The sequence below is a fragment of the Capra hircus genome, chromosome 1 (genome assembly GCF_001704415.2).
Source record: "Capra hircus breed San Clemente chromosome 1, ASM170441v1, whole genome shotgun sequence".
In the NCBI taxonomy this organism is placed as follows: domain Eukaryota; kingdom Metazoa; phylum Chordata; class Mammalia; order Artiodactyla; family Bovidae; genus Capra; species Capra hircus.
The window spans coordinates 118,752,619-118,777,401 of record NC_030808.1 but is presented as its reverse complement, the minus strand read 5'-3'; the positions used below and the strand labels follow the sequence as shown (position 1 = coordinate 118,777,401).

The 24,783-nt window shown below is 43.8% G+C and overlaps 1 protein-coding gene across 2 annotated transcripts in view; it reads left to right on the top strand.

Moving 5' to 3' along the window:
• GYG1 (glycogenin 1) overlaps positions 6,903–24,783 on the top strand; it is a 38,309-nt gene continuing 20,428 nt past the window's right edge. The window contains exons 1-4 of one of the 2 annotated variants that reach the window (XM_018049119.1): positions 6,903–7,117; positions 9,822–9,957; positions 12,093–12,267; positions 12,568–12,730. In XM_018049119.1, the coding sequence (XP_017904608.1) occupies positions 6,937–7,117; positions 9,822–9,957; positions 12,093–12,267; positions 12,568–12,730 (655 nt within the window). In that variant the 5' untranslated portion in view covers positions 6,903–6,936. The remainder of the gene's footprint in view (positions 7,118–9,821; positions 9,958–12,092; positions 12,268–12,567; positions 12,731–24,783) is intronic. The other variant, XM_018049124.1, reaches the window with a different exon arrangement.

The window sequence follows — 24,783 nt, the reverse complement described above, 5'->3', positions numbered from 1 at the left end:
TTCTTTGGAAGGAATGATGCTAAAGCTGAAATTCCAGTACTTTGGCCACCTCATACGAAGAGTTGACTCATTGGAAAAGACTCTGATGCTGGGAGGGATTGGGGGCAGAAGGAGAAGGGGACGACAGAGGATGAGATGGCTGGATGGCATCACCAACTCGATGGACATGAGTCTGAGTGAACTCCGGGAGTTGGTATGGACAAGGAGGCCTGGCATGCTACAATTCATGGGGTCGCAAAGACTTGGACATGACTGAGTGACTGAACTAAACTAAACTGATTTTCAAAAGGTGCCGAGGCAACTCCAAAGAGAAACAATAGTATTTTCCACAGATGGTGCTGGGCCAACTCAATGTTCACACACAGAAGAAAGAAGTTGGACCTCCACTTAAGATCACACACAAAAAATAACTCAGAATGGATTACAGGCCTAAGAATTAAAACTATAAAGCTCTTAGAGGAAAACTTAGGGGTAAATCTTCATGACTTTGGATTAGGCAATGGTTTCTTAGATATGACACCAAAAGCAAAAACAAAAAAGAAAAAAAAAATAAAGTTGATTATGTAGAAATGTAAAACTATTTGCTACAAAATATACTAGCAAGAAAAGTCAACCCATAGAATGGGAGGATATATTTGCAAATTATATACATGTAACATATATCTGAAAAGGACTTGTATCTAGTAAAGACCTCTTTTTTCCCAGATTTTTTAATTGAAATATAGTTAGTTTACAATACTGTGTTAGTTTCCAATGTAGAGCAAAGTGATCCAGTTATTTATATATATATATAGTATACATGTATATACATATGTGTGATTCAGTTTCCTTTTCAGATTCTTTTCCACTATAGATAATTGCAAAGCATTCAGTATAGTTCCCTGTGCTATACAGTAGCTCCTGTTGTTTACCTATTTTATATACAGTAGTATGTATAAGTTGGGCTTCCCTGGTGGCTCAGCTGGTAAAGAATCCTCCTGCAAGTGGGAGACCTGCATTTGATCCCTGGGTTGGGAAGATCCCCTGGAGAAGGGAAAGGCTACCCACACCAGTATTCTGGCCTGGAGAATTCCACGGACTGTACAGTGCATGGGGTTGCAAAGAGTCGGACACGACTGAGTGACTTTCACAGTAGGTATAAGTTAATCCCAAACTCCTATCTTACAAAGAACTCTTACAACTCAAAAGGGTTTCCCTGGTGGCTAAGTAGTAAAGAATCTGCCTGCGAATTCAGGAGACTCAGGTTTGATCCCTTGGTCCGGAAGATCCCCTGGAGAAGTAAACAGCAACTGACTCCAGTATTCTTGCCTGGGAAAACCCTTGGACAGAGGAGCCTGGGGGGCTACAGTCCACAGGGTCAAAAAAGAGTCAGATGTGATTTAGTAACTAAACAAAAACAGTAACTTACAACTCAAAAATAAAAAAAAACAACTCCATTAAAGGATGGGTAAAGGGTTTGAATGGACATTTCTCCAAAGAAGATACTCAAATGGACAATACCACTCCAAACCCATTAGAATAGCCATAATAAAAAAATAAATAAATAACAAGTATTGGCTGAAAAGTAAAGAAATTAGAACTCTCCTACTAGTGGGAATGCAAAATGATACCTACCTATACTTTGGAAAAGTCTAGCAGTTCTTGAAATGTTAAACACAGAGTTACTAACTGATCTAGCAATTCTACTCTTGGTATATATCCAGGAGAAAGAAAAACATATTCACACAAAAGCTGAGAAATAAATGTTCATAGGAGCATTACCCATATAGCTAAAAAACAGAAATTGCTGAAATGCCCATCAACATGTTTATCCATTATATGAATAACTAAAACTGGTATATCCATATAATGAAATATTATTTGGCAATGAAAAGGAATGAAGTACTAATAATGCATGCCATAAGATTGAAGAATCACAAAAACATTTTGCTAAGTGAAGAAGCCAGTTATAAAAGACTACACATAGGCAAATCTCTGACTTCCCTGGTGGCTCAGACGGTAAAGCGTCTGCCTACAATGCGGGAGACCCAGGTTCAATCCCTGGGTCGGGAAGATCTCCTGGAGAAGGAAATGGCAACCCACTCTAGTATTCTTGCCTGCAGAATCCCATGGATGGAGAGGCCTGGTAGGCTACAGTCCATGGGGTCGCAAAGAGCTGGACACAACTGAGTGACTTCACTTCACTTCAGGCAAATCTCTACAGACAAGTCTATAGAAACAGAAGGTAGATTAGTAGCAGTTGACTGAGTGCTGAGGAAAGGGGAAAGAAGGAGGAATGATTGCAAGTGGTTATAGGTTTCCTTCGGGTGATGAAAATATTCTGTACTTAAATTGTGGTGATGTTTATACAACTCTGTGACTATACTAAAAACTAATTGTGTGCTTTTTTTTTTTTTTTCGGTCACACCTCATGGCACATGGGATCTTAGTTCCCAACCAGGGACGTAACCCATGCCGCCTACAGAGTCATAACCACCAAATGCCAGGGAAGCCCCTAATTGTTTACTTTAAATAGCTAGATTTCACAGTATGTGAATTATATCTCCATAAAGATATAATGATACTACTTTAATGGCAAAAGCAAAGAGGAACTAAAGAGCCTCTTGATGAGGGTAAGAGTGGAGAGTGAAAAAATCAGCTTAAAACTCAATATTTTTAAGGGGAAATGGTGGAAGTAGTGACAGATTTCCTTTCCTGGGGCTCCAAAATCACTGTGGGGTGACTGCAGCCATGAAATCAGAAGACAATTGCTTCTTGGCAGGAAAGCTATGACAAACCTAGAAAGTGTGCTAAAAAGTGAAGACATCACTGTGCTGACAAAGGTCCATATAATCAAAGCTATGGTCTTTCCAGTAGTCATGTACGGATGTAAGAGCTGGACCAAAAAGAAGGCTGAGAACCAAGAACTGATGCTTTTGAACTGTGGTCCTGGAGAAGACTGAGTCCCTTGGATAGCAAGGAGATCAAATCAATCAATCTTAAAGGAAATTAACCCTGAATACTCATCGGAAAGACTGATTGTGAAGCTCCAATATTTTGGCCACCTGATGTGAACAGCTCACTCATTAGAAAAGACCTTGATGCTGGAAAAGATGGAAGGAAGAGGGTGACAGAGGATGAGATGGTTGGATGGCATCACTGATTCAATGGACATAAATTTGGGCAAACTAAAAGAGATGGTGAAGGACAGGGAAGCCTGGTATGCTGCAATCCATGGGGTCACAGAGTCAGACATGACTTGGCAATTGAACAACGTAATGTAGCTGGTCACCAAGCTCTTGCAACTTGTGGAGTTGGAACTCCAACTCTTGAGTAAACAATGGACTCCTTTGGGCCTCCAAGAATAATATATGTTGAAACTAAGCTTCCAGTTAGATATGAACAGTGTTGTGGTCACTGGCAACAATTCCAGGTATGGATTTTATGTATTATCAATTAAGGGAAAACTTTTAGGCTGTCAGTTACCTAGTTAGTTCCTGTGTTTGGCCAGATGCAGTATATCTATTCCATGGACTGTCTGTGGGAACTTTTTGTGTCTTAGGACAGCACATTGCCCTTTGCTCTTGATTATATTTCCAGGTCAGTTGTTCCCACCATCAATTAGCATGTGTGCTCAAGGGAATGCAAACTGATTTTGGCATTATCTTAAACAAAACATAATCAGGAAGGTAAGTATCCTGCCAAAAAAAATTACATAATGCATTCCAAGGCCAACTAAAAATTAATTTGGACCAACCATACTGAGTATATGGATTTAGCAAAAGTTTAAATGGTTAATAGTTCTGGGTACTCTTGTAGAATACAGATTTTTTTTTTAACCTCAAATCGTTTTTTAGGAATCAGAAATTCTACAAGTTTAAATTTCACAGAAAAACAATAAACAAATGAAAGTCTCAAACATCTGTCTCGGTACATGTATTAAGGTAGTATTTGCAGGTAGTATCTATCTACTACCTGCAAAGTCTTATAAACCAGAATGTTTGAATACCTACTTGGTCCACAGCCTGGGACATCACCTGAGAGATCCACCCCAAACCACTGAGTCAGAATCTGCATTCAACAAAACCCCCAGGCAATTTGTGGTCACATTAAAATTTGAGATGCTTTGATCTCATAATTCATGAAGCTCAATGTGGAATAGCCTCAGGAAAACTGGTCAGTGGGTCACTATTAGTAATCTCAATTAAGAGAACATGCAAAAATAGATTGTAGCAACCTCAAAACGCCCCTATTTGACTCAATGTGGTAAAAGCTGCAAAGTCTCTGTTTCTGTGACTCTGTTTCATGTAAATGTTTTTCTCATATGAAACACAGGAAAGGAGGCTATGGTGACTGCTTTTACTGAAACACCGAGGGTTGGTGGGGGTGGGGGGGAGTGTGGAGCAGAGAGGAGCTGTTCCTAAGGAAAGCCTGCCAGTTCTAGTCGTCCACAGCGCTTCCTCTAGGCTTTGCCCTCCTGGCCCTAAAACCATACCATGTGTATGAATACTTAGACTTCAAGCAGCAGGTGGTTGAGTGTCATAAGGGTAGGAGGGTTCCTGGGTGAAAGAGGAAAACCTCACTCTCTCGACTCCACCTATCAGTATGGAAAAGAGCAATTCAAACCTGAACGCACCACTCTGTTTTCCCTTTCCCGGTGGATATGTGTGCTGTTATTTCAGTCGTGTCCAACTCTTGGCAACACCGTGGACTGTAGGGTGCGAGGCACCTCTGTCCATGGGCTATTCCAAGCAAGAATACTGGAGTGGGTTGCCATTTCCTCCTTCAAGGGATCTTCCTGGCCCAGGGATTGAACCTGCGTCTCTTAATGTCCTGCTTGGCTGGCGGGTTCTTTACCACTAGCGCCCCTTTCCTCTCCTCAGGTAGGTGCAACTCAACTGTAGCCTTTTATCTTCCTTGCGTGCTTGCTAAGTTGCTTCAGTTATGTCCAACTCTTTGGGATCCTATGGACAGTAGCCCACCAGGCTCCTCTGTCCATGGGATTCTCCAGGTAAGAATACTGGAATGGATTGCCATTTCCTCCTCTAGGGGATCTTCCTGACCCAGGGATTGAATCCTCGTCTCTTTTATCTCCTGCACTGGCAGGAGGGTTCTTTACAACTAGCACCACCTGGGAAGTCTTATCGTCCTTAAAGAGCTCCAACTCTTCTAAACTTGTAGGCTTTGAGTAAGTGGTAACCCACTTACTGCACCTTCTCCCCTCATTTCCACTTCCTTCAAAGAAACTCTAGAATGCCAAGTAATCAGGCGGTTTTCCGAAGTGAATGAGTGGTGTCAATTGCTATGGTCAGGATAGGGGAAAGGATTCAAGAGTCTCCCAGAGATGACATTTAAAATGCTGATTCCTGGGTTCTATTATTCAGATTCTGAATCAGGGGTCTGGACTTAGAACCAAAAATCTGCCTTTTTAACAAGTGTCCCCAAGTGATTCTGATGTAGGTCCAGGCCTACACTTGAATAAACAGTGATATAATTAGTTTGGGCTTCCCAGGTGGTACTAGTGGTAAAGGATCTGCCTGCCAATGCAGGAGACACCAGAGACTGGGGTTCGAATACTGTGTCAGGGAGATTCCCCGGTGTAGGAAATGGCAACCTGCTCCAGTATTCTTGCTTGGAAAATTCCATGGTCAGAGAAGCCTGGTGGGCTACAGCCTACAGGGCTGCAGAGAGTTGGTTTGAGAATAGCAATACCACCTTTACAAATAAATCACCTATTCTAAAGCATCTGTTTGGTTGTTTCAACTGATGTTGTCAACTTCCTGTTTGGTTTCCATTTAGCAGATACTGAGCAACTATTGTTTGCAGCAGAGAAGGCAATGGCACCCCACTCCACCAGTACTCTTGCCTGGAAAATCCCATGGATGGAGGAGCCTGGTAGGCTGCAGTCCATGGGGTCGCTAAGAGTCAGACACGACTGAGCAACTTCACTTTCACTTTTCACTTGCATGCATTGGAGAAGGAAATGGCAACCCGCTCCAGTGTTCTTGCCTGGAGAATCCCAGGGACAGGGGAGCCTGGTGGGCTGCCGTCTATGGGGTCGCACAGAGTCGGACACCACTGAAGCGACTTAGCAGCAGCAGCAGCATTGTTTGCAGAGAATTGTATCAATACTAGCTGCTGCTTTCCTGTGTGACTGGATGGAAGAGATGGGGAGAGAAGGGTATGATCACATTAGAGAACTATTTCTCAACTTCCCAGAAAAATGACAAACTCACCTTTTCATGATTTGTGAAACAGATTATCCTAAAAGACTGTATTACCCAACCCCAGTTAGCATAGTTTACTAACCTTTTGGGCACCAGTGTACCAGAGGTGTCACGGTCTTGCTTGCAAGGTCAGTTCAGTAACAAAACTGCCATGGTTCAAACCCTACTTTCTCCACTTGCATGATACGACCATAGACAACTGACTTTTCTGTGACTCAGCTTCTTCATCTGTAAAGATTATAGAACCTACTGCATTGAGTTAACGTTTGACAATTCAATGAAACACTGAAATATCTAATTGATTCAGAGGACTTTGAGAATCTAACGTACTGAAAATTTATTGTTTTTAGGTTAAGGCCACAAAACCGCTGTGAGAACACTGAGAAATGCTTCCGGAGGGTGATTTGGAATTCCAGGTGAAGAAAGTGCAGTTAAACTTTATGTTTCACACAAGCAATTCAGATGAATTATTCTAACTGGAGTGATCTGGGGTTTTTGTTTTGTAAAGTTCCCTAATCCTTGGCTTCTTTGGGAGTTTGTCCCTGGGATGCCACACTCTGCCGCTAAAGTCCCCCTCCAAATCCCCAGCTCACGGTCTCAGGCAGGTGCCCCGCAGGAGCCGTACCAGGACTAGAGCGGCCGCGGGAGGTGGACGCGGAGCCCAGTCGCTCCGTGGAAAGGCTGGGTGAGGACCGGGGACCCGCAGTCCCGGGGCCGCCTCCCCGCGAGGATGCCGGCGGGCGCGGGGAGCGTGCGCGACCACGTGACGGCCGCTATAAGAGCGCTCCGGGCGGACGCTCGTCTCCCGCCGCGCCTCCTCGCCGGCCGCGCTCGCTCCCCGCGCCCGGCGTCTCCGAGTCACGAACTTGCGGCTGCGGCGGCCGCCCGCGCCCCCGGCTGCACCATGACAGGTACGCGCCGCTCGCCGCTGCCGCAGCGCTTCTCCCCCCACACCCGGCCCTCCGCCCCGGGGGAGCTCCCGGCAGGACGAAGACCGCCGCGAAGTTGCAGGCTGGCCGCAGCCGGGCGTGTCGCTTCCTGCGTCAGCCGCTGCCCCGCCGCCCCGGGGGCCCGAGCGGCCGTCCCGACCCGGAGCGCAGCCGAGGGGCCCCCGCCGGGCAGCGCCTGGGCCCTCCGCCGAAGCCCCCGTTCCTGCTTCCGTCTCCTTGCCCTTCCTCCTGCGCGCACCGTGAAGGGCGGGCGGAGCAGCTGCGGCGGGCTGCGTAGGGGCGGGGAGCCGGCTCCTCGGGGGCGCCCGGCCCGAAGCCCGGAGCGCGGCGGGGTCGCGGGGCGCCGCCCCTACAGCCCGCCGGCTGGAACCTCTGGAAAGGGGCGGCTGCGAGGCGGGCACGCCGGCGGCCCCGGCCCGGCTCCTCGGCCGTCAGTCCCGGCGCTGGCCGCCTCGCCGAGCCTATTTTTAGGCCTTTGGGGCTGGGTTGCGGTAGGCACGAGCCCGGCGAGCGCCCCCGGGAAGCGGGACCCGCGTGGTGGAAAGGCGCCGGCCCACTTGTTGCAGGGTGTCCGGGCCACTCGGCGAGTCTGCCCCCGAGGACCGCAGACCGTGCTGTTGAGTCTAATAGTGGGGTTAGTACAGCCACTGAACTGCGGAAAGATTGCAGAAGTCACCCGGAGCCCGGCCATCTCTGGGAGGGTTTAGCCTCCTCCCCAGCTGTCATTGGTCTTTCCTTTGCTAGGTTTGCCTTGCAAACCTCAGTTCCTAAGGTTGTCCTGCCTCCCTCTTCCTTTGGGAAATCATCCATATCCTTGCTTCCTGAAAGCCTTGAATCCTACTTACCTGTAAACTTTTCTCCTTGATCTCCTGGTGTGTGTATGTGTGCTGAGTGGCTTCAGGCACGTCCTACTCTTTGGGACCCCATAGACTGTAGTCCCTCTTGTCCAGGGGTTCTCCAGGCAAAAATACTGGGGTGGGTTGCCATGCCTTCCTCCATGGTCCTGGAATCAGGACCAGCTTTGAGTTGAAACATCATTCATCATGCCCCAGGTTAAGCGCCCTCGCGGTGGGCTGATTAAAATATTGTTATCTTAAGACGGGTTGAAGAAAGGAGAACAGGCAGAGGTTGATGGATATGTCAAAGGATGGGGGCCCTGTTCTGAGCTTTCCTAGAGTGGCTGTTTGAGAAGCAGATGACCCTGGGGGAGGGCGGGGTGCAGGTAGAAACTCTAGACCTTCTACTACTTAACAGAGAATCCAAGGCTATATGTGAAGGTTGCCCTCAAATCTGCGGCTGGGGAGTGTGCTGGCCCACTGGACAGCCTACAATTTCCTCTTCTCACTGGAATTTGCCCTCAGGCACCACTGGAAAATGGGCAAAGTGAGGAAGAGGAAACCTAAGACAGAATCAGAGTGACTTTGTTACAGTGTCCCAACTGCCTACTTGGGCAACAGTGACCCACGTGAACCCCAGCAGCACTGGATCCTTTGTGTTTGGATGCCCACCAACCTGTTTTAATGTTAAAATCCCTTTCGAGAGGGAATGTGTCCCAGAATCATCCTGGGAAGGACTAAAGAAACCCTAAAGGCTTGGCTGGTGGCCTTGGGAGGGTTGGGCTTGTTCAGGAGGAAGAAAAATTCATATATTTGTAACTAAGTGATTATTGGAGATTGACTTTTGAATGTGCGGGTGTGTGTGAGAGAGAGGGATTCCCTGGTGGCCAGGTGGTAAAGAATCCACCTGCCAAGCAGGAGATGTGAGTTTGATCCCTGGGTCGGGACAGTCCCTGGAGGAGAAAATGGCAACCCACTCCAGTGTTCTTGCCTAAATTATATGAACAGAGGAGCCTGGTGGGCTACAGTCCAGGGGGTCACAAAGAGTCAGATGGGACTGAGCGACTGAGAACAAGCAAGAGTGTGAAAGAGAGGGTTGAGGGGCCCCAGGGTACTGGGTAGGATGTAGTGCTTGCTTCTCCAAGGGAAAGGAGGCAGGTTTGCTAGAGCTTGTGAGGTGGTCCCTAAATCCATTCAACACTGATGGGCCAGTATTCAGATGGAAGCATCAAGGAGGGAAGGCTTCTTGGGGGAAGTGATGTTTAAGAGAGACTCAGAGCGACTCTGGAGAGGTGGTTGGGTGACTGTGGAGTCTTTGCTCCAGGTTGAGGCAAGAGTTGAAAAAGCCTGAGGCTTGGCACATGTGAGCACCAGGATGAAGAATATGGCTTCTGCTTCAGATGCTCTCTGTTGAGGTTGTTGGCTGGATTTGTTCTTGACTGAGAATACTGTCTATGATAGCTTGTAGGACAAACAGAAAATGCACCTCTTGATCTCTTCTCTGCTACCTGGTAATTGCCCTCTGGGTGTTAAGCTACTGTGTAGTCTGAGAATTTAGCATGTCTGGACTTTAAATTAGATTTAATTTGTATAGCCTCTTGAAGGTTGCCAGTGATCTCCTGCTAAAGAATGGTACTGAGACACTCTTAAAGTGGTCACTGGGTTCTCTCTTCCATCCCCCATCCCCCCAAGAGGCTGTTCCTTTATTAATCGAGCAGGTTGATCATAGAGGAGTTGATTTTGCCCACGTATTGGTTGACCAGGGTCCTGGGGTCATGTTTTCTAGTTAGACTGATGTAATGAATACCTTCTGTTTTCCTTGTTTTAAGATCAGGCCTTTGTGACACTGACCACAAACGATTCCTATGCCAAAGGAGCCCTGGTCCTGGGCTTGTCTCTGAAACAGCACAGGACCACGAGGAAGCTGGTCGTACTCGTCACCCCACAGGTCTCGGACTCCATGAGGTGAGGACCTTGCTGCCGGGCTGTTGGCTGGGCTCTGACATCCCCTCCCCTGTTTCTGGCATCAGTGGACCTTAAGGCCAGACCCTTTCCAGAGGTTGAGTGCTGGTGGAGAACGATGAGAGCTGCTGAGTGAAGGATTCCTGGGTCTGAAACCTCGTGCTGGCTCTTGGGAGATGTTCCAGCCATGCTCCATTTGGGAGGTGGAGTTCTGGCCCTTGTGCTTACTGATCCCAACCAGGAGTTGGGCTCTCTCGTAGGCAGGTCCTCTCCGGGTGATCCAAGTGAGTGACTCAGTCCAGCCGTTCCCTCTGTGTCCTCCTGCTTCACCTGCATACCTTTCCGCCAAAGGGAGCAGGGGCTATTGTTCCTGTTTCCAGCCAAGCAAACCTCCCTTGCCTTTGAAAGAAAGTAGCAGTTTTCTCCCGGAGAAGGCAGTGGCACCCAACTCCAGTACTCTTGCCTGGAAAATCACATGGATGGAGGAGCCTGGTAGGCTGTAGTCCATGGGGTTGCTAAGAGTCGGACACGGCTGAGCGACTTCCCTTTCACTTTTCACTTTCTTGCATTGGAGAAGGAAATGGCAACCCACTCCAGTGTTCTTGCCCAGAGAATCCCAGGGACAGGGGAGCCTGGTAGGCTGCCGTCTATGGGGTCGCACAGAGTCGGACACGACTGAAGGGACTTAGCAGCAGCAGCAGTTTTCTCCACCACATCTGACATTAGTAACCTAATGATCTTTACTTAAAATTCAGTAGACGAGATATTTTCCAAAGGTCTTTCTGAATTAGGGGTTCTGCTAGGAGAGACCCTGAAGGGTACACACTGCTTGTTAATTGGGTTAGTTCATGTTACTTTTTTGGAATTAAATTTTGAAGTGTCTGAATCAACTGCCTTGATCCTCATGCTAACTTATTTAAGAGTATCTTGCCACACTAGCACCTCTGTATTGCGTTTATTTTTGCGTTCTTTTATCCCTTTTGAAGTTGAAAATGCCCCTTTTGTGACTCTTTTCAAAAAATGTAAGCACATGCCAAGGACCCCTGAAAAAGAGGCATTATATATGCATACATATATCTCACACAGTCTTGTTCCTAAAGGGTAATTTAGGAAAACCAAATTACCCCCAAACTGTCTCCTATGTGTATGTCCTAATCTGTAATCACTTTAGTGAGGATACTGTAAGAAAGTGGATGTAGTCTTGGAAACCAAGAAACCAAGACCCCTTTCCTGTGGTAAGTGGTACACCAACCATTTCTTTCAAAGAAATCAAGTTTACAGTGTGAACTGGAACATATTTTTGTACAGCTTTGGAGATTACTAGTACAATATCAGTTTTGTTCTCCGTGCTTAATATTGTTATAAACTTTCAGTGATGATCTGTCTTTATCCTGTGTTTTTTCTTGTGCTGAATTTAGTGTCTCACCTAAGAAGTACACCCCCACTTCTCTCACCTCTGGCTTGCTTTCTAAAGTAAGTCTTTAGTTAATTTTGGGCAGAGAGAAGTGTTGTACCTCACAAATAAAAGTGAGTCTCTCATGCCAGGGGTGCTAAGCATATAATAAATGCTGGTTATATTCGATGCAAAAGAATGGAAACCGAGTAATTGAGTCACTCAGCTTCTTTTATGACACACAGCTTCAGGCAGTTGTCAACTGCGTTAGCAAAAATTATTAATTAATTGTAGGCTTCAGTGCAGATATTGTATGCCTTAACTCAGCATCACTTGGAAATGTATTCAGTGGTCAGCAAGAATCAGTTCTAATAAAATATTATCATTAAAGACATCGGCTGTTGAAAAGATGTCTGACCAAACATTAGTTACATTTTTACAGGCTGTTTCACAATTTGCCTTGTAGTCAGTGGTACAATAAAACATACAGAACTTCTTCTATGATAGTGTTTAAGACAAGTAGTTCATCCTCACCATAAGCCTTAGCATTTTAGTGAAGTTAACTGCACATGCAAATTAGAAGTTTGTGCTGAAGTCAATTAGGACATACTTAAGAGACTGTAACATACCAAAGTAATAGATTGCTGTAGTTATCAATAAGCTAATAAGAATGCAGTCTTATGTTATATGGGTCACTTGTTCTGAAGAGATGCTAAGAGCTGTTTTCTGGATTTTATTTTGACAGGAAAACTTTAGAGACAGTCTTTGATGAAGTCATTGTGGTAGATGTCCTGGACAGTGGTGATTCTGCACATCTAACCTTAATGAAGAGGCCTGAGTTGGGTGTCACGTTGACTAAACTCCACTGCTGGTCACTTACACAGTATTCAAAATGTGTATTCATGGATGCAGATACTCTGGTGAGTGTGACTTTGATGGCTGGAGAGATGGATATAGTAACTGAAACCAGTTAGGCATGTGAAGAATGCCGTCAGGACTTGACAGTAAAGTTCAGATAAAACCGCTGTTGTGAAAAGTGTCAGGTGTTGAAGGAGAGTAGGACCAGGCTGCCTCACAGGTGTCATCTGAAGAGTTAAAGACCAGCAACAGATTGCGTCTTGTTTGTTGGATAACTTAAGGAGAACTTAGGAAGGGTTATGCTATAGAAGAACAGTTCTGAAATGCTTTCCCTTCTCCCCAACCCCTTGCCCTTGAATCAGGTCCTAGCCAATATTGACGATCTTTTTGAGAGAGAAGAATTGTCGGCGGCACCAGACCCAGGGTGGCCTGACTGCTTCAATTCTGGAGTCTTTGTTTATCAACCTTCAGTCGAAACGTACAATCAGCTGTTGCATCTTGCTTCCGAGCAAGGTAGCTTTGATGGTACGTATCTGTTTTCCTTGTATCAGATAAGCTGTGAATAACTTCTAGGGGCTGCTCTTCTCAGGGAGTTGCTACGTTTCCTTGTGTCTATACATGTGATATGACGAGCATTTTAAGTCGTGTTGTTCTGGGAAATAGTGCGTTTTGTGTGTGTGTATGCATCTTTTTCCTATAGGTACCTACGCTGTTTTACAGACTTGCCATTCATTGATCTTCCTGTGTCTAAATTGGAGTATGGTTAAAGCAGCCATGATTATTCAGGAATTCAAAAGACTACTAAACAAATGAAAGAGTTTAACAGCTGTCTTAAGCCTGAGTAAACTGAAGTGCAAGAACAGGAGGACCCAGAATTGTCTCCGTGGAAATCTGAGGGATAAATTTAGGCTCTCATTCTCAGAACATAGGCTCTGTGAGTAATCTTTGTCTCCAGATTTTCACTGTCTCTACGGCAGTGCATCAGATAGAGTGGTATCTGCAAAGCTAAAGCATAGAACCTTGGCAGTCACCATCCATTTTCCGTAAGGCGTATGTGTATCTATCTATAGTTGTCAATATATGTTTATATAGAAAGCTTATGACTGTGATTTAGAGCCTCAGATCCTTTGGAGAATTTTGGTTAAATTAATTAGTTAGGTATACTTCTATTTTAGGCCAGTCTCTAAAATAATAAATAATAACTCACTTTTGTTTTTAACAGCACAAACCACAAAACTAGGAGTTAGTATGCAAAAGCAGCTTTTTTGAAAATAAATGTTGATGGATCCTTTGAATTGAGAAAAGACCCAGTTGTATCTAGGTAGAAGGATTTGTACAAGGAGACCCCCTCTCAGCAGTGACTCTCTGTCAGATTCTTGACACTGTGGCAGAAGCTAGGGCCAGGAACATGGGGATAGGCCAGAGCCCTGAGCAGACCCCAGGCCCTACTTTCCACTCCAGGAGCAGGTATGAGATTTGCAGTGAGTAGATCTTTTGACACCAGCAGGAATGACCATCCTCAACTGACATAAAGTTCAGCCCTGGATGCAGATATGGGGGTTCATCTCCATTAACTAGTTGTAAAGTTAAAAATCACAATTTCAAGTTTAAAGTTTTTGAATTAAAAGTACATTTAGAAGTTCATGGGATTGCTGAATATAAGAGATTGGAATTTAAAACATTTTTGTGTGTGTTAGTCACTCAGTCATGTCCAACTCTTTGTGACCCGAGGAACCTTAGCCTGCCAGGCTCGTCTGTCCATGGAATTCTCCAAGCAAGAACACTGGAGTGGGTAGCCATTCCTTTTTCCAGAGGATCTTCCTGATCCAGGGATTGAACCCAGGTCTCCTGCATTGCAGACAGATTCTTTACCTTCCCCGCCAGGGAAGCCCAAAACATTTTTAGTTACATATAAAATTGAAATTGGGTTTTTGTTGTTGCTGTTCACAGAAATTGAATTGTTTAGTCGTTTGAGGATTTGGAGCAGCAGCTATTTGAAATGTCACTGAAAAGGAAGGAGAAATTTAAATCTCAGTCTTGTTTCACTATTTGACTAGTTTATATTCTATACCAGTAGTGCTAAACCTGGGATGATTTGGCCCCACCCCCTGGGGACTTTGGCAATGGAGACATTTTTAGTTGTCCCAAGTGAATGGGGAGACAGGACTGTCATCTAGTGAGTAGAAACCAGGGATGCGGCTAAACATCCTCCAACGCACGCCCCCACACCAAAGAATCATCCTGCTCAAGAGGTCAGTAGTGCCAAGGCTGAGAAATTCTGCTCAATGCCAAGTCATTATGTGCCCTTAAAACAGTGAGCAAAAGTATCTGAGCCGTAATAAGTGGCAGCCTCCGACAGGAAGTGCATTCTTACTTTAAGCAACCTTAAGTGAGAAGTAATGCGTTGAGTGCTCACTGTGGTTATGGCCAAATGTAACTTCTTCACTTCACTGACTTATTTTGTAGCTCCTGCTATTTTCCTTTCATATAAGGAATGAAAGTTATATTGGCATTTGAGTTCAAAACATGTATTTCTCTTGCACACACAAAAATAGTTACCTTTGCACAGAGGAAGATAGAGTATTTTTAGCCAAAGTCCACTGTTTGTCTTAACCTTTGCGTCAGATTGTGGCTTTCTTCACCTCCTCTCATTAAGTTTAAAGGAAGTAGCATAATCCTGCCAGAAATTTCATATAAATTCTCAGATCTAGTAAGTGAGTCGCATGCTACAGTAGATCTAGCTGCCTAAAATGCACGTGATTATAATTGCATAAAGAGAATCCACTTTCTAATTCTGAAGAACACTAGATTCTGTTGTTGCAAGATGAAAGTTTGGATGCTAAACAGTGTGCCGTGATAAACTACTGGGTTACAATTTCAGAATATAAAATGGTTTCATTAGCTGGTAGAAACCAACCTGGATCATGTATTTTTTCTGGAACCAAGAGGTACTAAAGGAATTGATGGTCCGTTGTTAAGAAGCAAGAACGTGTAAAGAGGGCTCAACTAGAAAGCACTTTCTGCTTTTTTCAGCTAGAATCTGAAACCGCAGGAGATTCTCTCTGTGCCTGGGAGCACATTCATTATTCAGCAGCAGGGTTTCCAGGAGCTGGCCTTTCTGGAGGGTGCTCCATTTACTGGCTCGTTGGTGGCAAAGGATTTGAATTTTTTCTGTGACTCGTAGAAATACCTAGTTGAAAGAGTTGAAAATTCAACTATGTAGATAGGAGCTTGTGGTTCTTCTTTTTTTAAGTGTCATTTATTTATTTATATTTTTGACTGTGTTAGGCCTTCACTGCTGCGTGGGCTTCTCTCTAGTTGTGAAGAGAGGGGGCTGCTCTCTGGTTGTGGTGAGAGGACGTCTCATTGCAGTGGATTGCAGTGGCTTTTCCTATTACCGAGCACAGGCGTCAGTAGTTGTGGTTCCTGGGCTTAGCTGAACCGAGGAACTGATGTCAGGCTCTCACTGCAGGCCCTGTCTTGTTTAGATGTCATGCCACAGGCTCTGAAGACGAGCACTTTCAGGCATTTCCTTTCACCTTACCATACATTTTCTAATACTCACAGCTATCTCCCCCAACCCCCAGCCCCCAGGTATACTGAACAGGGGTCTTCAGTCCCAGCGTTTTTACACTGATGCTAAAGAAAACCTGTTTGCAGATGACTATATCTCTGAATGTCTTGCAAGTTCTGCTTAATCTCCTCATACGTTCAACAAAAATTGATGGGGCCTGATGTCCACTGACAAGCCACGCGGGCTGCTGATGGCTGAGTATTTGCAGCTGCTTCTGCAGCCCTTCTAATGTGAAAGAATGTGGCTGTCAAGGCTTCTAATCACCAGTCCTCTAATCACACTGCACCCTTGCCTCTGACCACGAGGATATTCCTAATATGGCAAATCATGCTAGAGGCCTTGACATCTCTTTTCTTCCCCAGTGTCTATAGAGTGTTAGAAATTTCGAACTAGTGACTTCACACCTAATTCATGGCTGGCGTTTAATTTCCCACAATTAAGTGTCTAACTTCCTATGCTGTTAATATTTGTGGACTGTCTTGCACTTACTTCATAACCAACATTACATGTTTTCTGAAGAGTTGTACCATAACTGTTGCAAAACACGCATACAGTAACATTTTATAGACTCTGATAAGATAAGGTCAACTTCAGGACTTAACAGTGAGAAGGAAGAGAGGTGATGATTTCGTAGATACTAGTCAGCAGTTTTATCTCCACACATGAGAGTACAGTAAGGCTGATTCACTTGACTCTTCATTTGATTAAATTAATCTGGATGCAAGTTGAGATTTTTATTTCCTTTCCTCTCATGACTCCAGAGTATCCTAAATTAAGGATGCCTATACAGTTGAAATGGTTGGATGGCATCACTGACTCTATGGACATTAGTTTGAGTAAGCTCCGGGAGTTTGTGATAGACAGGGAATCCTAGCGAGCTGCAGTCCATGGGGTCACAAAGAGTTGGACACAACTGAGCAACTGAATTGAACTGATACAGTTGAAACGTTTAGTGCTTGACAGTTGCTATATATTCAATTTCGTTTCCATGTATTACCTTCAAAAACCTAAGTGAAAAATTAGAATTCATATTTTCCAATTTCAAGTATCCATCTTTTAAAAAAATGGAATTCATTAGTGTAATCTAAATACCCTAAACTTTTTTTAAAGTCATGAAATTTTGGTCTGTAGTTGAATTAAAAAATAGAACAGAGTAAATTGGTGTAGAATGTTAGGTATGGTTTTGCTTCAACAGAATCTAAAATCTGCTGTGAGTTCATTAAACTGTGTGTTCCCTATGCTGATTTTAAGGGGCCACTGAGACCCTTAAACTGAAATTTTTTTCTGTGCTTAGAAATGTAAACTGGGAGAATACGACGAAGTTTTTAAATAATTTTAAAAGAATTGGTTCTAAATTTTAAAGTGTAAAATTGACTCCAGTGCTACCTTCTCTAACCTTTGCGATTAGTTTGGATTCAAGCTGTCCAAAACAGGAGTGAAGGAGAGAGGTATTCCCAGATAGTACTTGTCTTCTGTAAACCAGAGATGCTCAGAAGTTCAGATGTGCCTCACCTGGTCCCCTGATGTGAAAGGTTCCACTTTGACAGGTGCTCATGGTAGGCTTTCCCCAGTTGCCCACAGACTAGGCTACTTGTGGCTATATAGGCCTTAAGCTGTGTTGTCAGTTGCTTTGAAAATTACCCTGTTCTCTTGTGTTTATATCATTCAGTAATTAAATTTTAATTGATAGTTTGGGTACTATCTTGAATAAAGATGAAAAGCAAAAGTCATATCATGTAGCAAAATAAATGAGTACACACAATTTTTAAGAGCTATTTTTATCGCACTGTACCTACCCATGAGTATTTTTTTTTTTAACTTAGCCATCTGTTTCTAGCCTTGTAACCAGCAGAGATCATGAACTCTTGAGAAATAGAGACGGAAGGAAGAACTAAAGTGTTCATGTGTGCAGGCTCTTAGGGGGGTCATTTTACTTCTTTTTCTTCCTTAACAGTTTTGTGAAGTAGTCATTTATTTATTCATTAATATATTAGTTCAGGAGATACTTATTGAAGGCCTGCTATATGGCGTGCTGGGCACCGGCATGGATCCAGTTTGGACAGCCGCTTGCCAGACAGTCTGGCAAGGTCTGAAGCAGACAGTCTTTCTTGACGCTGTGGCTGGGTTGTATGAGTATAGTTTTATGTCTTCTCTTCCAGTGGATCATCACATGCTGCAACATTCGTGAAAATATATCCTGGGAATGGAACAGGATGGAGGAAAATATTACTCTGACTCTATTACAGATTAATTACTTAAAATTCATTGCCCTGACTAGAGAAAGCAGTTGATATATTCCTCATTTTAGAAATGAGGATACTTAAGTCTTCTATCTCTGCAGCTACTGTTTTTCCCCTCTAAACCGTAATGTCTAGAAATATTTTTTTGATTGTTAAAATAGTGGATGTGTTTTATTTTATTAATGAGATATGGTTGATTTATAATATATGTAAGTTTCGGGTGTACAACATAGTGATTCACCATTTTTAAAGGTTACACTCCTCTCATAGTTATTACTAAATATTGGCCATATTCCTTGTGCTGGACAGTCTATCCATGTCGCTTATTTTATACATAGCAGTCGGTACCTCTTAACCCCCTGACCCCTATCTTGTCTCCACTTCCCTTTCCCCACTGGCAACCGTTAGTTTGTTTTCTGTGTCTATAAGTTACTTTGTCTTTTTTAATCAGCAGCACAGTTGATAGTCTCGAATTGTTTCATGGGTTTAGAAGTATTTTTGCAAATGATTAATTTTGTCTTCATTTCTGTAATCCATTCCTATAGTATTGAAAAAAAATCATTTGAGCTCCTCATCTGGGGAAGATACTAAGTTTAAGGGCTAGGAATAGATAAGTAAATAAAAGCTTGTACACTGTATATTTTATGAGACCTTACATTTAACACCTAATTACACAATTAATTATGTAATCATGAATCTGATAAATTCAGAGTGCTAAAAGAATCTAGACTTAGGAGGAGCTGCCTTAAATTGAGACAGTGAAATTTAAACCACAAATAAGTGTTCCCTTGCACCCGTGTAATTATTTAATAGCTTGATTATTTAAAATACTTTTTAAAGTGAGAAAAGCTGAACATGAAATGGTAAAATAAATCGATCGTTCTTGGTTTAAATGGATTGAGGCCGGCGAGATGCAGTGATGCTAAGACCAAAACTCAAAGTACCTGGATTCCCATGAGCCACCTGGGTTAATCCTTCGTAAACCTGATGGAAATATCCCCAAGAGCTGGAATACTCACAAACAGTAACTTAGTACCTTTGGCATGCTCTCTGTAGACAAGAGTGATAACACCTGCTGAGCATGTTATAGGAATTCAGTGTTAAGGACTGAGTCACATTTTCATTTCAGCATTTGTCTATCTCTCGCTTATGTTGTTCAGTCACTAAGTCGTGTCCAGCTCTTTGCGACCCCGTGGACTGTTGCCTGCCAGGCTTCTGTGTCCATGAGATTTTCCAGGCAAGAATACTGGAGTGGGCTGCCATTTCCTTCTCCAGGGAATCTTCCTGACCCAGGGATCAAACCTGCATCTCTTGTGGATTCTTTACCACTGAGCCACCAGGGGAGCCCATCCCTCTCCTATAATAGTAACCATATTTTGCTTTTAATTGTTTGCTTGGTTTATGCTCTTCTATTCCCTGATTAGGCTGAAAACCATCTGAAAGCTGGAACCGATTTTAGTCATCATTCTAGAATACCTATATGTAATTTATATAACCTCAGACATTTTCTATAGAAATGACATTTCTGAGAGTGACATTCTCTGATATAATAAAATTTAAAAAGGGTCATTCTCTAAAAGACCCTGCTGCTGCTGCTAAGTCACTTCAATCGTGTCCAACTCTGTGTGACCCCAGAGACGGCAGCCCACCAGGCTCCCCGGTCCCTGGATTCTCCAGGCAAGAACACTGGAGTGGGTTGCCATTTCCTTCTCCAATGCAGGAAAGTGAAAAGTGAAAGTGAAGTTGCTCAGTCGTGTCCGACTCTTCGAAACGCCATGAACTGCAGCCTGCCAGGCTCCTCCATCCGTGTGATTTTCCAGGCAAGAGTACTGGAGTGGGCTAAAAGACCCTAGACCAGTGCTTCTCAGATTTTAATATGCAAACAAAGCATCTAAGGATTCAAATGAGCATTCTGATTCTGTGGGATTGGGGACTTACTATTCCACAGTTCTGTCAAACTCTGAGGTGGAGAGATCTCTACTTCTGGATCCTTGTGTTGAGCAACATGGTTCTAGGGTAACGTTTCCTTGGGGCTGAGAAATTCAGGTTCATGTTTAAACCAAAATTCATTCTACTCTGCCCTGCTATTCTTAGTAGGCAAGCCAGCTGCCAACAAACTATGGGAAAGCACACACAATACTTAAACACTGAATAGTGCACACATTAGAAAACATAACAGCATGCAATTCCATTTCTGTCTCATACAATAATGGACACAGTTTCTGATAAGTGCTGTGATACGCTCATGTTTATCAGGTTCCTGACTCTGGTCAAAAGACCTGGAAATACTGAGTGGTTGTAACGTTATCACTAGCACTTGGCCAGCCTGGGGGAAGGAAGATACAGAATTCTGATGTTTGCTTTTGTTGCAGAACAGGTGCCATGCGTCTCTTGTTCCATTTCCTTTCTGTCTGTCTCTCACCTGTGTCACCACACCCATGCTTGCTGGATCACAGCTGCTGGCGTGTCTGCTAATCATGCTTGTTGGTTCTGAGCTGATTGAGATGAACAGTGTCTTAACCTGTCAAAAGAAATAAAGTTGCCTCTGGAAGCCTGACTAGAATGTACTGGACAAAAGTCCTGAGGTTTTCGTTGGGAAAATTCAGCAGCCTTCATTACATCCTTGTATGTCTTGTAGCACAGACCTGCTTAGATTTGCATTCTGCTTTAAAGTGTGCTCGAGTTTAGGGACTTCCAATGAAAGGATATTGATAGCACCAAACACAGATTTTTCTAGTGAAACTAAAACATAGCTTTGCATGATCTTGACATGTACAATTGTATATTTGGGAGAAGATGGTTTTTGTTGTGTTGTGTTAGTCACTCAGTCGTGCCCGACTCTTCACGACCTCATGGACTGCAGCCCTCCAGGCCCCTCTGTCCATGAGATTTTCCAGGCAAGGATACTGGAGTGGGTTGCCAGATGACTGAATTAAAAAATTATATAAGAAGCCATAGACTTCTAGGTGGTGTTTAATTCTCTTTTTAATCCACCACTTTTGACTGAAGGGTCACCCTTCATAGTACATAATGAAGTCAGTGGCCATGGAAGTCTCATGGTCTGTATGTTCTGTGCCCTGAGAGATAGGGCGCTTGTTGAGGGTGTAAGGACTAACCAGTTGAATGAGTACCATTGATTCACACGTTTGCTGCCCTGCCTCTTCCACTTCTTGCTTGTTTCCTGTTCTAGCAGTGCTTCTCAGCCCTGCCATGGCACATAGCTGAGGGACTGATGGTGTTTGGAGGGTACCTGAGAGTGAGCGGAAGCGGCCTTTTGTGGCTGGAGGCAGCTGGCCAGGGGCTCTGAGGAATCAACAGAACTCTCGACTCCTGTTTCCCAGGCTCGCGCTGTCAGACTGGGGAGTCCTGCTTTATGCTTAACTCTTCTGACCTTCATGGAATCGGATTTCTTGTCTGCATTACAGTGTCATCAGTAGTCATTTTAAGTGGAATTGCTTAATTTTAAAAGAAAAATCTTAAAATGTGGCAGGAAAAAGCAAGTAGTAGAAAAAGATACGTAGTATGATGCCTAGTTTTATAAAGTTCAAAAACAAGTGAAAATACATATATTGTCTGGAGATAACACACACATGTGCTAAAGGAAATCAAGATAATTACAAACAAATTTCATAATAAATAGTTCCTTCTGAAGTTGGGGGCAGTGAAATTGGGTAAGGGAACCCCCACAGATAATTTAAACAGTGTTGGTAATGTAAGAGTTTTTCAGTTGGATATTGGGTATATTTAGTGTTGTTGTATGCTTTATAACATACACATATATTTTTCTTTTGATATATTTCATACTGAAAATAAGTGAAAAATGGAAAGAAAAGGTCTTGGCACAATTCTCATTCTTTCCCAAATTGTATTATTAATATGCTAGAATTACCAAAATAATGTGACAATATTAAGGAAAAGTTGGAGTGAGGGAACATCGGTAACACCAATCCCCTCACACTACTACTGTTGTTGAATTTATTATCTTCTGGTAGCAATGTGTATGTTCTTGGGGCTTCCTCAGTGGTAAAGAATCTGCCTGCCAATACAGGAGACCCAGGAGATGAGGGTTCGATCCCCGGGTTGGGAAAATCCCCCAGAAAAGGAAATGGCAACCCACTCCAGTATTCTTGCCTGGAGAATTCCATGGACAGAGGAGCCTGACAGGCTACAGTCCATGGGGTCACAGAGAGTCTTACACAACTGAGCACACACACACACACGTATGTTCTTAGTTATAATGTGTCATTGTATTTTTTTTGTATATTTTTATATTATGCAGTATATTGATGGTCTTTATAACCACTGGTTTTAATGGCTGAATAATGTTCAGGGAGTGGTTAGTATCACAGTATACTAACCACTCTTCTATGGTGGAATATTCAAGTTGTTTCAGCTTTTCTGCCATTAATGTCCTTCTTCATGGTTCTTTTGTTCATTCTACAAATAACTTACCCATGTGTAAGGCATTCTGCTAGCTGCTAGAATTACAGTGATAAGCAGAAAGAGCCATAATCTCTGTCCTTGTGGAATCTAGAACCTAATGACTAACAGTTCAAATGCATTTTGCATTTTAGCCACATTAATCTTTGAACTTTAAAAAAACTTTTTTGAGTGAATTGTAGATTTACATGCAGCTTAAAAAAATGTATAGAGAGACCCCATATACACTTCATTCATGCTGTTTCCCCCAGTGGTAACATCTTATGTAATTGTAATTCTGCAACAGGAATTGATGCATTGACACAGTCCACCAACCTTGATTCTCTGTTGAGCTACTTGTCCCTTAAGTAATGGGGGCCTGTCAGAACTTTCTGATACAGAGAGATTGCTCCATGTGAGGTCACTCCAGACAGTTGCTCAATGATGCCTTTGATCCATAGAGTTGATCGAAGGCATTTGGAAAGGATGGGACACACAGAGGATAGGTAAGGTACATTTGGACTTTAAGCCTAATGCCCTGATCTTACTACTGAGCTCTGAATATTAAATACATCTCCAGATCTTTAAAGTCTTTTTCAGAACCAAGAAAAATCAAATAATAATGACAGCCAACTTGGGTATGTTTAGAAAGGAAACTATGTCTTAGTGCAAAGTGAACCAGGGAGGGAAGTAACTGTGCGGTTTACCAGCCTTGCACTTTGAAAGAGCAGGATTCTCCTTGCCTGTCACCCTCCCTCCCTCCTAAGCACGGATACACACACCTGTGAACACCTGCACACCTGAGCTGCTGTTCTGATTCATGGGAGACTCTGGTTCTGGGTGTTTCTTAGGCTCATGAGCCTAAGGTGAGATGCACATGGGCTATGTGGTTGAATGTATTTCGAAGTGGCTTAGTGACTGGTTACTTGTGTGTTTATGATTTAGGTCTTGTTCTTAGCTGTTGAGATTTTTATTGTTTTCTTTTAAATGAGTGGCATGGTCCTCACTATCTAAGAAAAGTGTGAGGTCCAGGAACCCCAAGGGTCTGAGCAATCATTGTGCTAAGTGTTTGTGGCTGCTGTTGACATTAGCCCAGTGAGAACTGACCTGCCTGGAGGTGTGGTTGGTGGCAGAAGGGTGCACCAGGGTGACATGGCCTGCTGTCCATCACTCTTCCATCAATGCTGGGGGCTTCAGAAGTAATTCTACTATCCCAGTTTGCTCTTTTTTGCTTTTGACTTTTTCTGTACCATTTCTCTTTCTTTAAAAAAAAAATTTGCTATCTGACCTTTAAAAATATTGTTATTTATTTGTTCATTTGTTTATTTTTGGCTGTGCTGCGTCCTTTTGCTGTGTGGGCTACTCTCCAGTTGTGATGTGTGGGCTGCTCATTGTGGTGGCTTCTCTTGTTGCAGGGCATGGGCTCTGGGGTGTTCAGACTTCAGTAGTCATGGCTCCCAGATTCTAGAGCACAGGCTTAGTAGTTGCACAAGCTTAGTTACTCCCCAGCATATGGGATCTTCCTGGATCAGGGTTGGAACCCGTGTCCCCAGCATTGGCAGGTGGATTTTTTTTGTTTAATCACTGAGCCACCAGAGAAACCCTGTCCCATTGCTCTTTAACCTAAAGTCTAAAATCTTTAACCGAGAACAGTCTAAAGTCCAAGCCTGGGGTGGTCTAGTTGTTGCCTACCTCTTGGAGACCCACCTGGTGCCAGGTGGCCCCCGCCCTCCTCTGCAGTGCACTTAGCCAGGCCGCCTTCCAGGTCTTCTTCCCATAGCTGCACGTTTTGCCCTCCTCGGGTCTGTGGTGCTGTGTGTTCTGCCCACCTTCTCTCCAGCAGCAGTTGTCAGCCCACCTGTGCATCCCTCGTACACCTGTGTATGTAGGCGGTTCTGGCTGGCATACAGCCTCCGCCTGGAGGCCTTCCACAGCCTGTCAGCCCAAGTCTCAAGCCACTGCCACTTGCCTCATAGCACTCAGAACTTTCCTCACTGCCCTCATCCCCATTTGTGATGGTGTGGATTCTTGATTTGCTGATAGTGGTGCTTCCCACCCTACCCAGACTGTCCTAGAGATGATGGCCCTGTCTCTGCTTACAGTTGATTCTCTAGTGCCTGGACTGGTGTCTGGCACATAGTAGCTTCTCAGTCAGTATTTGCTCAATTAATGAATTAGCTCAGGGAGATGACTACCCTCTAAAATGTACTTCGGAAGCCTGACATAGAATTTATTATTTTAAAAATGGAATTAGTGGGAATTTCCTGGCAGTCCAGGGGTTAGGACTCTGGGCTCTCACTTCTGAGGGCCTGGGTTCAATCCCTGGTCGGGGAACTAAAATCCCA